Here is a 12,603-nt window from a genome sequence, read left to right as displayed (position 1 = left end):
GCAGGTTGACACTAGCAAACGCCTCTCGTATGTGTCAGGCACAGCTGTAAGTGCATTACATGTTTTAATCTGTGTAATACTTCCAACAGTGCTATGAAGCGGGGAATCCAATTATCCTCTACTTTTCAGATGAGGAAACTGAGGCAGAGATGGGTCAAACTGCCCAAGACTGCATAGCCAGTAAGTGGCAGAGCTGGCATCATGCTCCCTTTAAAAGACTGTCAATGTTGGCACAGCCAGCCCTTGGGACAGGTAGGGGTTTAGAGAGAATCCCTGAATTTGAGTTTCCAAGCCAGCAGAGAAAGAGCAGCACCAGGCAATCTGATTCGTCCCCAGCAAGGTGCTGTATAAAGGTTTGAGCAAGGAGCAAGCACTCAGCTTAACACTCACTGAGGCCCTACCTCAGTGGCTACCATTTGTTCCTCCCAACAACCCTGCAAGGTAGGTCATGATATCCCTGCCTTTTCAGCTTCAGAAAGAATTGTAAAGGCTGGGGTTCAATTCCAGAGTTGACTCTAAAGGCCATGTTCTTTTCGGTGCCATTCCTTTAGAAATGGAAGGAGGGGGGCACCCAGGTGGCTCAGTCAGTTGAGCAATTGACTCTTGATTTCAGCTTGGGTCATGCTTCGGGCTCCATGCTGAGTGTGAAACCTGCTTAAGATTCTATTTCTCCCTCTGCCCTTCTCCCTCTCTTTTCTTCTAATTTTTTTTTTTTTTTACATTTATTTATTTTTGAGAAACAGAGTGAGACAAAGTGTGAGCAGGGGAGGGGCAGAGAGAGAAGGAGACACAGAATCCGAAGCAGTCTCCAGGCTCTGAGCAAGCAGTCAGCCCAGAGCCTGATACGGGACTCGAACCCACGAACTGTGAGATCGTGACTTGAGCCGAAGTTGGATGCTCGACCACTGAGCCACTCAGGAGGCCCTCTTTTTTCTTTTTTAATTTTTTTTTAAACATATATTTATTTTTGAGAGACAGAGCATGAGCAGGGGAGGGGCAGAGAGAGAGGGAGACAGAATCTGAAACAGGCTCCAGACTCTAAGCTGTCAGCACAGAGCCCGATGTGGGGCTCAAACTCAAGAATCACTAGATCATGACCTGAGCTGAAGTCAGACACTTAACCAACTGAGCCACCCAGGCGCCCCTCTCTCTCTCTCTTTAAAAAAAAAAAAAAAAAAAGAGAGAAATCCTACTCCTCAGCACTGAGCTCTGGTGGCTGGGCACAATCTCAGCCCATTTGAGAAATGTCCTTAGGGCTCCCAGGATTGGGGATTTCATGGAGAGTTTGGTGCTCTAAAAGCCACCACTGGCTCCTATCAGACTGCACAGGACAAGGAAACAGATTTGCCCTTTGGAGTAGTTAGATCCTGCACCTGTAGCCCAAATGGATACAACTTCAAAGTTCTCTTGGAGGAGATTGGGTTTAGGAATTTAGGAGTAAAATACAAGATTCTTTAGAAAAGCCTTTCACTCTTTGCAGGGAAGACAAGAAATAACCTGTAACCAGAAAAATTGGGTTTAAAAAAAACCCAAAAAACAAAACAAAACAAAAAAAACCTATGCCAGATTTAGAAAGCAAGTTCTGGAGCCAGACTGCCTACTCTGAATCGTGGCTTCTATGCTTAACTAGCCATGTAACATTGGTTATTTTACTTAGCCTTCCTGTGCCTCCATTTTCTGTATTGCAAATAAGTAGAAATATGAGATAGGTGAAAAGAATGGGGAATTATTGCTGAACAGGTACAGAGTTTCTGTTTGGGGTAATGAAAAAATTTTGGAAATAGTGGTGATGGTGAATACAACATGGTAAATGTAATTAACACCATGGAGTTATACACTTAAAAATGTTTAAAATGGGGGCACCTGGGTGGCTCAGTCGGTTAAGCGTCCGACTTCGGCTCAGGTCATGATCTCGCGGTTCGTGAGTTCAAGCCCCACGTCGGGCTCTGTGCTGACAGCTCAGAGCCTGGAGCCTGTTTCAGATTCTGTGTCTCCCTCTCTCTCTGACCCTCCCCCATTCATGCTCTGTCTCTCTCTGTCTCAAAAATAAATAAACGTTAAAAAAAAATTTTTTTTAATGTTTAAAATGGCAAATATTTTTAATATATATATATTTTTGAGAGAACATGAGCAGAGGACGGGTAGAAAGAGGGGTGGACAGAGGATCCAAAGCAGGTTCCATGATGAAGGCAGAGAAAAAATGGCAAATTTTATGTTACAGTTTACCACAATATTTTTTAAGTTTTATTTATTTATTTAAGTAATCTCTACACCCAGCATGGAGCTCAAACTCACAACCCTGAGATCAAGAGTCACATGCTCTTCCAAATGAGCCGGCCAGGCGCCCCCACAATTTTTAAAAAGTGAAAAAAAAAAAATGGGAATGGTTAATAATAATACATTAAAAATTATGGAGGGGGGCACCTGGCTGGCTCAGTCTGTAGAACAGGCAACTTGATGTCAGGGTCGTGAGTTAGAGCCCCACATAGCTGTGGAGCCTACTTAAAAAAAAAAAAAAAAGTTAATGGAGCACCTGCATGGCTCAGTCAGTTAAGTGTCTGACTCTTGATTTTGGCTGGGGTCATGATCTTACAGTTTCATGAGTTCAAGCTCTGAGTCAGTCTCGGTGCTGACACTGCAGAACCTGCTTGAGAGTCTCTCTCTCTCTCTCTCTCTCTCTCTCTCTCTCTCTGCCCCTTCCCTGCTCAGCTCCCCCACTGTCTCTCTTAAAATAAATTAATAAACTTTTTAAAAAGTTTTAAAAAATTATGGAGAGAATTAAATGGTTTAATTCCTACAAAGTGCTTAAAGGAGCGCCTTGCATGGGTTAAAACCTAAAGCTTAGAGGAAGGCAAACAAACAAACAAAAAAAAAAGACCTTAAAATTCAGCCCCTCCTTTCTTTCCCTCCCCAGGTCACAAAAGAAACTTGCAGGAAAGGTAGGGAGCTAGACTTGTTACAAAAAAGCCTAATGGATGAAAAAAAATGTATATACGCAGTGGGCAGGAGGGCAAATTGATACACCCTCTCAGTCAACTTTACAATATGTATCAAGAACCTTAGAAACATACATTATATACCTTCTGACCTAGAAATGTCATTTTCAAGAATTTAGCATAAGTAAATTATGGGTCTTTGCAAAAAAAATAGCTACGGGGATCTTCATCACAGTATTTATAATACAGAATAATAGCGAAAAATTGAAAATGTGTCCCAAGGGGACTGGTTAAGTTATTGGATATCCTCAGGGTGCCTGGGTGGCTCAGTTGGTTGAGCATCTAACTTGGGCTCAGGTCATGATCTCATGGCTCATGAGTTCCAGCCCCTCATTGGGCTCTCTGCTGTAAGCTCAGAGCCTGTTCTGGATCCTCTAGGCCCCTCTCTCTCTGCCCCTCCCCCACTTGCACACACACCCTCTCTCTCGCTCTCAAAAATAAATAAAACATTTTAAAAATAGTATTGGATATCCTTATGATGAAACACAACCATTAAAAATTATGGTAGCAAGATAGCCCATCCCTTCCACATCTGGAGTGGGCCCAAGGTGCTGCTGGTCACACTTTGAGAAGCACAAGCCTTGTGCCTAGTCCAGTGCTTGGCACAGAGCCAGCACCACCACAAACGCTCCAGATCATCTCCCAACAACTGAGAGGGTGGGAGGCTGACTGGCTGCAGGCAAGAGTGGGCAAAAAGAAAGAGAAGCAGGGGCCTAGCCCTGCTGATGACTTAAAAGTGTGACTTGAGGCACGTCCTCTTGTGCTGGGCCTCACTCCCTCTCCTCTCTTAAATAGCAGAAGGCTGAACCACACTCTGCTCTTAAAGTTTTTGCTGTGGAGGAGAGGATATAAAAGAGTGCAGTCAACACTTAAAAAGAGGCAGCAAAAAAATTAGAGGTGCTTTGCCTGGCCCAGCAATCCTCAGTCCTGACCCAGGATGAAAGCTGTATGAACATTAGGACAGATCTTGGTCTTCGCATCTGAGAATGGCCCCCACTGTCAGTCCCCAGGGAAGTTTCCAGAGGATATCCTCCTCCCCACCAGCCCCCACCACCATCCAGGGCTGGGACTCTTCCTAGCATGGGGAGGGGGCAATGTAGAGGTGAACCAAGTCACCCATTCAGCTCACCGGCTGAAAATCAGGAGCAAAACGAGATCCCTTAAAATACAGAGCAGGCAATGTCTGGTGGGCTAAAGATTAGGAACTTTGGACTCAGGAAGACCTGGATTAAAATCATGGGCATGCACTTTGGTCTGCAAGAAAGAGACCATCTTGGGCTCACCTAATTAGAAGTCGATTTATTCATTTATTTGTTTATTTATTTATTTATTTATTTTTAATGTTTATTTTTGAGAGAGAGAGAGAGACACAGTGCGAGTGGGGGAGGGGTAGAGAGAGAGGAAGACACAGAATCCGAAGCAAGCTGGAGGTTCCTAGCTGACAGCACAGAGCCCGACGCAGGGCTCGAACTCATGAACCGCTAGATCATGACCTGAGCTGAAGTCCAGCACTTAATCGACTAAGTCACCCAGGGACCCCAAAGTCAACTTACTCATGATATGTCAGTCAGTTAAGGGAAAGGTGATCTTAAAACAAGAAGTTAAGCACTAATAAAACAAGATTTTTGATGATTTACCGTACATGGATGATCTCACTTAACTATAACCACCTTGGAGGTAGTTACTATTATTAGCCACATTTTACAGAGGGGGAAACTGAAGCATATGGAGGTGAAATAACTCACATGGCCACAGAGCCAGCGGGTAGCTGAGTCTGGATTTGGACCCAAGCCATCCAGCTCCAGAACGCAAGACTCTAACCTCTCTGACATGCTTCCTCTCACCCAGAGCTGAGCCCTAGGGACAATGTAGAGGTGAACCAAGGGCACCTTGGTTCCTTCCTCTCACCCAGAGCTGAGGTGAGGAATGGAGGAGAGGAAGTGTGGCTCCTCTGAGCTTTAGGGTCTCCTATGACTGCAGTTTCTGCATCCTGGCTCATGTGACAACTGTTAATACATGACTTTGTCACTCTCTCAAGTCAGAGTCTCCCTCCTGCTGAAGAATCCCTCTCCTACAGGGTGTCTCCAAGTGGGCAGTGAGAAGCTCTGGTCCTCAAGATGGCTGAGAGGGTGAAGGGCCTAGGCCTTACATCACATCAAATTACATCAGGAGAAAGCTGTTCCCTTTCCAATTCTCTTTCACTTCCAGTAACCTCAAGAGGAATGTCTTGGCTGGGGGACTGGACTTGAACATGTGTGTAATTCTTATTTACCTCCTCCCCTTTTTGAGAACAGTAAGCCCTCCCTGCCACCACTTTAGCGCCAGCCTTGCTCACTGGCCTCCTGATCCATCGCTGCCCGTTTCAGTTCCCCACTGAGTGGCCAGTGTTTGAGCTCTTTCAAACTCAAATTTGGTTATCTCATAACTTTGAAGACCTCCATCTGCAATGCAGGTAAAATCCAAACTCCCCATTGCGGCCTACAGGCTTCGGTGTCCCGCCTGCCTCTGTGACTTCATCTTCCCACCGCTTCTCCCTCCTCCCTGCCTTCTGTCTACCCCTCACACAAAGCCTCTCTGGAAATGGGGTCAGTCTCCCTGTCCTCATGACTGGCTCCTTTTCATCATTCAGGTCTTGACTCAAATGTCATCTCTGAGAGGAGTTCCCTGAACACTGGCCCCAGGACCCACCCCACTTGCTTTCTACCCAGTCACCTGAGCTCCTTAACACCGGTCTGCACTCAGCTATAGCACCTACCTTTTGTCTTTCTCTACTACACAACTGGGCTGTAAGCCCCTGGAGGGCAGGGACTGGGTCAGTCTGAGTCATTTTGGTATTTCCTGTGGCACAGTACCTAACCAACGGTAGGCATTATACACGCATCTGTTGACTGATGACAGAGTGACACTCAGGACTCCTAATGAGAGCCTCCTCTTTTGGAAATGGCTGGACACCGTCCTGCTCCCAAGCTTCTCTGTGTTAGGTAGGGATTCCTCCTCCTGTGGGCACTTACCGGATGATTTTAGGGGGTGCATAGATTCTACCTTAAATAACATTGAATTATGGAGAGAGAAAGTGGACCTTCCCTTTTCTGTTCTCTTTGGATTTTGCTGATTGTACAAAAGAAAAGTTCTGTTTGTGTTACTCCATGTCACTTCTCCAACACTTGCTAATCTGATTCTTACAAAGTCCTCAGTCTCACAGTTTTCTGCACTTACTAGTATTTAGCTAGATTATAACATATACTATTTTCACAGTGTATATATTTTATAGATACTTTGTTAAAGTGGGAAGTGATTTAAAGAAATGCTACGGTGTTCCTCTTTTAAGTTTATTTATTTTCAGAGAGAGAGGGAGAGACTGTGTGTGTGTGTGTGTCTGTGTGTGTGTGTGTGTGTGTATGTGTGTGTGTGTGTGCGCGCGCGCGCGCGTGCTTGCACACACAGGGGAAGGGCAGGGAGAGGGAGCTAGAATCCCAAACAGGCTCTGCACTGCCAGCGCAGAGCCCAAGGCAGGGCCTGAACTTAGGAACCATGAGATCATGACCTGAGCTGAAATCAATAGTCGGACACTCATCCAACTGAGCCACCCAGGCTCCCCTATTTAGCTTTTTATTTTTTTATTTCATTTTATTTTTTAAAGTTTATTTATTTTTGAAAGAGAGCAAACACAGCAGGGGAGGGGCAGAGAGAGAGGGAGACACAAAATTTGAGCTGTCTGCGCAGAGCCCAACACAGGGCTCGAACCCACGAACCTCGAGATCATGACCTCAGCCAAAGTGAGACACTTGACTGTCTGAGCCACCCAGGTGCCCCTGTTTAGCCTTTTTAAAATAGTAAATTGATTTAAAGACATTAAGCACAGGTGTATGTGTATGTGTATGTGGCCAGTGTTGTGAAGGTGAGGTGCCAATGGCTATAGTTGGGGAACTAGAACACTGTTCTAGGCAGAGCAGGCCCTTGTGGAACACAGACTGGCTCCAAATGAACCCCTGCGCCAAGTACCATTTAGTTTGCTCTTTTCAGTGATATGAGAAGTTATTCAGCTGAGTATGAATGAGGGACTGGAGCCTTTTTTCCTGGACCTCAGCTCATTTTGCTTTAATGTGTAGGGCCTTTGTTCTTTTCTGTGCAGTTCTGACCACTTAGTGTGACCTCCATAGTCATGGGTAGAGATGGTGGTTCTGGGACACAAAATACTTAATATCCTGATGTCAAAGTTCCCTAGTGAAGTCGGGCCCTGGGCTTTTCTTTGTCTGTCTCATAAATCAGGCAAACATGTGCTATTATTTGAGGATGCATCAAATAAATAACCTAATGCACAGCCTTGCTCAGTCGGACTACTGAAAGAGTCGGACTACTCACTGGGGCTCCTGGGTGGCTCAATCGGTTAAGCACCAGACTTTGGCTCAGGTCATGATCTTGAGGTTCATATGTTCGAGCCCCGCATCGGGCTCTGTGCTGATAGAGCCTGGAGCCTGCTTCAGATTCTGTATCTTCCTCTCTCTCTGCCCCTCCCCCACTCATTCTCTCTCTCTCTCTCTCTCTCTCTCTCTCTCAAAAATAAGTAAAATTAAAAAAAAAATAGAGCTCACCTACATAAATTCTGAGGCCCAAAAAATTGGGTCTTCCAGGACCCCAAGCACCCATTACCCTCTGTATCAGTCTGATCTTCTGTGTTTTTTTGTTCAAATGGATGGTGTCATGTACTTAAAATATGTAGCAAGTAACATCTTGGCATTCCTTGGACTCAAAACGTGTATTTTCTGTAGTGTAGTAATATCCAACTTCTCTGTAAGTCCAACATTCAGCAGTTCAAACGTTTGGCTTGAAAGCTGTGTGATTTTGGTCAAGTACTTAACCTCTCAGAGCTTCAGTCTACTTCCTTGTGTTATTTGGAGATTAAAGGAGATAATGCACGTGAAGCAGTGTCTGGCTCAACGTAAGCATTCAGTAAATGGCTGTCACATCTTTAGTTTGCGTCTCATCAGTCCTCCCTCCAAGAGGTTGCATTCTAATTTGATTATCTCTCCTAAATCTCGGCTGCTTCTCCCCTCCCTACCCCTTTGCTGTAATCCCTTCAAGGAATTCACCAAGGTCTACTGAGTGCTACGTTTTGTGCCAGACGCTGCCTTCTTAAGCAGCAATCAAGCCAGGTCCCTGCCGTTGCCAAGCCCACAGCCGAGTAGGAAAGAGACTCCCAAACTGAGCAAACGGGCTGTAATTGAGGTATGTCGCCGGTGTAGTAACAGCGAAAGGGACGGGAATGTCTAATTGAGACGGGTGTGTGAGGAGTCGGGGGCTGGGGGTGTCGTCCAGGCAACCGGCACTGCCGGCATAGGAGAGAGAGCGGACTGCCTGTACTCCTAAAAAGCGGGCGGATCTGGGGGAAGATTCAGGACCCAGGGCCTGGAGGGCTTTGAATGCCCAGCCCCGAGATCGGGGTTCTTCCCGTTGGCGAAAGGAGCCCCGAGGAGCTTGTGGTCAGGCCTCGGCAGGGCCAAGTCACCGGGCAGGAATGGTCCCGAACAGTGCATCACAAAAGGATCCCTGCCTGGGCCAACCGAAAAAGCGCCAGCCAGTGAAGGCGGAAATAACGGCCCGCGAGCGACCGGACGGCGGCTGCACTCCCGGAATTCACGATGGTGGGCGGAGCCGGAAACTCCCGGCCCGCGGCGGGTGGGCCCGGCGGCGCGGCAGCGGCCAAAAGGGTGGGCCCGGCCCTCCCTGAGCAGCTGATTGGTCTGCCCCCGTCAGCAGTGGCCGCGGCTCCTGGAACTGTCACCTCCTCCTGGTGAGTCCTGGGTTCGAGCCTGGGCCCCGCCGGCTCCCGAATTGCCCTTCGGCGCCCGGCTGCTTCTCCCTCTGGCCGGCTGGTACTCCTGGACTCCCGAGGCGTCCCCTGGAGAGGCAAAGCCAGGCTCAGGCTCCCGTTGGGCGCGCTGCCGCTCTTCTGTTACAGGCTGTCGGGCCAGGACCCCTCAGGGACTTTTTGTGGGGGAGGGGCGAATCGTGCAAGGCCTAGGGGGCCGCGCTCCTAGAGAAAGGCAATGCGGGGCTGTGGCGGGGAGGAGGACCGAGTGGAGCAGGTAGTGTCCCCGGGGCTGGAACCCCGTGGAAGCAGTAGTGGAGGCATAGATCCCCGCCTGGGGAGTGGGAGGCGGGGGCGGCGGAGGGGGGAGGAGGAGGCGGCAGAGGCAGTAGGGGACGCGCGTGAGTCTGGCTGAGACCACCCGGGCTAAGGTCAGGACCCTTGGAGGCAGCCCCATCCAAGGAATGGGTTGAAAGAGCAGGAGCCCGCCAAGAACAGCCACAAAGATACAGAGGGCCGCCCCAGTATCCAAGGCGTGTGTAATGATTTTGTGATTCTTGGCGGAACGGGAGGCCACACCAAGATAAAAGCATGGCAAGGCCTAATGAGTGTATTTCAGATTTGGTCATTACTTTGGCAAGCCGAGGACATCAGGAATTCTTTAAAAGATTGTGTTAAAGAAGTGTTTAGACGTGTACACAAGTACAGGAAAATACGGAAAATAGCATACCATTATGAATCCCACGTAATCATCACCCAGCTCAACCACAAATGGCCACCCTGGTTGCATTACATGTATGTTAAGATTCACTGGGGCACCTGGGTGGCTCAGTCGGTGAAGCCTCCGACTTTGACTCAGGTCAGGATCTCGTGGTTTGTGAGTTGGAACCCCACAATCGGGCTCTGCGAGGACAGCGTGAAGCCTGCCTTGGATCCTGTCCCCCTCTCTCTGCCCCTCCCCAGCTTGCACTCTTTCTCTCTCTCTCAAAAATAAATAAGCATTAAAATTTTTTTAATTAAAAAAAAGATTCACCTCAAAACCATACCAGTAATATGTCAATCTTAAATTTAAAAAAAAGTTCCCTTCATGTTTAATGAGGATAGAGGTTCAGTTTTGCAAGATGAGAAGAGTTCTGGAAATTGGTTGCACAACAATGTGAATGTACGTAACACTACTGAACTGTAACCTAAAATGGTTAAGATGGTAAATTTTATGTCATGAGTTTCTAACCACAATTTTTTTTTTAAGTTCCTCTCAAATTAAAAAAAAAAAAAATGCTGAAAATTAGGGGGGGGGATCTGACTTCAAATGTGAAATGGAAAGTAATTCATTGCCAAATAGAGACCCATAATGTTGTTATTAACCATGGAGGCTCTGGAATGAACCTGTTGGTTTTGGTGCTCAGAGCAGTGGGACCTGGCCTGGGGTGGAGTTTAAGCACTGGGGATGCCTTCTGTTTTATACTACACCTAAAGGGTTAGGCCAGCCCAGCTTTGTGAGTCTGATTTCTCCTAAATGTTCTTTTTTCTTACAGTCTGAGGCACACCTTTAACCCTTAGCTAAGCTCCTATGCCCTTCATACCTTCATTCACAGAAAGGTGAGTGACGTGTGAATTCACCTCTTTCTCTCTACTCCCATTCTTTAGGGCACACCTGGGTACTCTGTCTCCAATCTACTCCATCTCCCAAATGTACCACATATCAGTCTTTCACACACCTTGGTGTTAACTGGTAGGTAGCCTTCTACATCTAGCTCTTTGACAAGTGAGTCCTACATGGGTAGCCCTGAAACCTTCCTTTTGTCCACTCCAAACAAACAAACAAACAAACAGACAGACAAACAAAACAAAATATACAATGAGAAAGCAACTTCCAGGTTTGGGATTGGGGCTCCTCTTGTCTTGCTGTAAGGGCCCAGGACCAGTATTTCTCCTGGAGCTAAATTTTCTAACGTAAGTTGGCATTTATTAGAAAGTTAAACAACAATTGGGTAAAATCTGCATCAGCAAGTTATATTAGAGGGACCCCTGGGTGACTCAGTCAATTAAGCATCCAACTTTGGCTCAGGTCATGATCTCATTGCTCATGGGTTCGAGCCCTACATCGGGCTCTGTGCTGACAGCTCAGAGCCTGGAGCCTGCTTCAGATTCTGTGTCTCCCTCTCTCTGCCTCTCTCTGTAAGAATAGATAAACATTAAAAAAAAAAAAATTTTTTTAAAGGGAAAGTTATATTAGAGGGGTGCCTGGCTGCCTCAGTTGGTGGAACACGCTATTCTTGATCTTGTGGTGAGTTCAAGCCCCACATTGGGTGTAGAGCTTACTTAAAAAAATAAAATAGGGACACCTGGGTGGCTTAGTCAATTAAGTGTCCAACTCTTGATTTTGAATCAGGTCATAATCTCAGGGCTATGGGATCAAAGCCCCACGTCAGGCTTTGAATTGAGTGTGGAGCCTGCTTGATATTCTCTCTCTCTCCCATAGCCCTCTCCCCTGCTCACGCCGTTGTCTCTCTCTCTAAAATAAAATAAAATAAAATGTGTGCATTTTTTAAAAAGTTATATTAATATTAAAAGTTATTGAGTAATGGCTACTTAGAACTACTCAGGAAAAAATTAGGTACTTGATCATATCACTGGACATCAATGACGGTAAAAAGAAATTAGTGACAGGCTAATGGTGATGAATGACAAAGCAAAAGTTAGCAGGGTGAACTTGATTTGTCTTGATGTATATATAAGTTTATATCGGTACACTGAGAGCTATCAAGATGATAATTATTGAAATATCTGCAGGAATTAATGTTATGCTCATATATAACTCGTTTACCCTTTAACTTCCTCTCTCCCCATGGAAACAGTTGTGATTTTGGATCAAGTGAGTTTTTTTTAGGAATGTAGCCATCATGTTACATCATAACTGCCTGTACACAGGAGGTGATATGAAATGAATGAACCATTTTCTTATGTTTTCCTTTGTAGGGAAGATGGAAGAGCTGAGTCAAGCCCTGGCCAGTAGCTTTTCTGTGTCTCAAGATCTGAACAGCACAGCTGCCCCACACCCCCGCCTGTCCCAGTACAAGTCCAAGTACAGTTCCTTGGAGCAGAGTGAGCGGCGCCGCCGACTATTGGAACTGCAGAAATCGTAAGGGATGCTTTAACTCTTTGCTTTCTCTTTCCAGGCTGGGAGCCTCCAATCAGGAGGCTCTAGGCTTGTTTCTTCGAAGTAGACCCTTAGTAGTTACACCTTGCCCATGAGGTTGGGAGGGGTAAATCCTGACAGAGGTAGACATCCTTTATACCCAGAGCTTAGGAAAAGATGGAGACGTAGGGAAAGGCTGAAGTTTGAAAGCAAAAGCTCAGTTATTTGGTTAAATTTTTCTTTTTTCCCTGGCAGCAGCATTGAGCTTTGCGATTTAGGGACTTGGGAAGGCCACACCCAGACTTCCACTCCCCACATTCCCTGTGTGGCTTCTGCACTCTGAATCCTGGCATTGGTGTGGTCTTCCTGTCTGCCTTCAGCCCGAATGTTTCTGTGGAGCCCTTGAGAATTCAATACAAATAATTCCACAGGGAATCTGAGGAAATGTCTTCCATACACTTAATTCTCAATGCCAAGATGAGCAAGCAGGGGAAGAGAGCAGGATAGGAGTGTCTGAGGCTGGGCTGCTCTGAAATCAGGGCCTATCCTTGTATTCTGAGTACAACACAGGCCTTTTCTGGGTAATAAGGAATAGAGGATTAGAAAGAACTAATTTTTTTTTTAATGTTTATTTATTTTTGAGCGAAAGAGGGGATGGG

At 46.4% G+C, this 12,603-nt stretch overlaps 1 protein-coding gene across 7 annotated transcripts in view; it reads left to right on the top strand.

The window, feature by feature from the left end:
• The window catches only part of SNUPN (snurportin 1), a 35,727-nt gene that overhangs the window by 8,331 nt on the left and 14,793 nt on the right, over window positions 1-12,603 (top strand). Inside the window, exons 1-4 of one of the 7 annotated variants that reach the window (XM_049613907.1) lie at window positions 8,624-8,787; window positions 10,341-10,404; window positions 11,027-11,092; window positions 11,785-11,947. In XM_049613907.1, coding sequence (XP_049469864.1) covers window positions 11,790-11,947 — 158 coding nt within the window. In that variant the 5' untranslated portion in view covers window positions 8,624-8,787; window positions 10,341-10,404; window positions 11,027-11,092; window positions 11,785-11,789. Of the gene's footprint in view, window positions 1-8,113; window positions 8,223-8,623; window positions 8,788-8,808; window positions 9,083-10,340; window positions 10,405-11,026; window positions 11,093-11,784; window positions 11,948-12,603 lie in introns of those variants that run through there. The other 6 variants (XM_049613909.1, XM_049613906.1, XM_049613908.1 and 3 more) reach the window with 6 other exon arrangements.

This window comes from Panthera uncia (genome assembly GCF_023721935.1).
Source record: "Panthera uncia isolate 11264 chromosome B3 unlocalized genomic scaffold, Puncia_PCG_1.0 HiC_scaffold_1, whole genome shotgun sequence".
NCBI lineage: Eukaryota > Metazoa > Chordata > Mammalia > Carnivora > Felidae > Panthera > Panthera uncia.
This window is presented reverse-complemented; position numbering and strand designations above follow the sequence as displayed.